This window comes from Dipodomys ordii, unplaced genomic scaffold, assembly GCF_000151885.1.
Source record: "Dipodomys ordii isolate 6190 unplaced genomic scaffold, Dord_2.0 Scaffold18, whole genome shotgun sequence".
NCBI classification, from domain to species: domain Eukaryota; kingdom Metazoa; phylum Chordata; class Mammalia; order Rodentia; family Heteromyidae; genus Dipodomys; species Dipodomys ordii.
In genome coordinates, this window is record NW_012267234.1 from 12,976,249 (window position 1) to 12,977,014 (window position 766).

A 766-nucleotide genomic window follows, 5' to 3' on the forward strand; every position below is an offset into this window, starting at 1 on the left:
CCCCACAAGAAAGAATGGGAGAAAAAAAGAAAGGGAAGGAAGGAGAGAGGGGAGGGAGGGAGGGAGGGAGGGAGAGAGGGAGGGGAAGGAAGGAAGGAAGGAGAAAGAAAATTAATCCAGGGAGGGGGCAGAAAGGGGAATGGGGGGCTCCCAATCGTGGTGGCTGGCGCCAGCCCCTCTGCTCACCGGGTCCCCTGGGTTCCCGGCTGAGGTCCCTGGAGGCTAAGGCCCGCGCTGCGGCTCGGTGGCCGACGCCCACCGGAAGCTGCCCGGGCCGCGCGGCAGCACCAGGTCCAGGGCGAGGTCGCGCTGCTCGCGCTCGGAGAAGACGGGCCGGTAGCCGAGCGCCTGCAGCGCGCCTGCGCACAGCTCCTGCACGCGGCGGATCTTGGCGAAGGGCAGCTCGTGGCGCCAGGCCTGCGAGACGTTGCGCGCGTCCCTGGAGGTGGTCTTGAAGGCCTCGCGGCGCGCGCCGGGGCCCGAGCCGTGCGTGATGTTGTGGATCCAGGCCTGCAGCTCGGGCGTGAGGCTCAGGCCGGCGAAGGCGTAGAGCGCGCGGATCTCGGTCAGGGGGTCCCGCGCCAGGTCCTCGAAGCGCACCAGCAGGTAGCGGCCGCGCAGGAAGGGCGGCGGCTTGCGCAGCGCGGCGTCGGCGATGCGCACGTGGCTGCGGCACACCTCGGTCACCACGCGCAGGCGCGGGTCGGCCTCCACCCACGTGCCGTTGGTGCCCAGCACGATGCCGTTGTCGCGGGCCAGCGCCTTG

General features: G+C 70.8%; 1 protein-coding gene across 1 annotated transcript in view; it reads right to left on the bottom strand.

The window, feature by feature from the left end:
* Positions 1-222: 222 nt before the first annotated feature.
* Positions 223-766, bottom strand: part of Chst6 (carbohydrate (N-acetylglucosamine 6-O) sulfotransferase 6) — a 1,231-nt gene continuing 687 nt past the window's right edge. The window contains exon 2 of the mRNA XM_013012692.1: positions 223-762. Within this exon, the coding sequence (XP_012868146.1) occupies positions 223-762 (540 nt within the window). The remainder of the gene's footprint in view (positions 763-766) is intronic.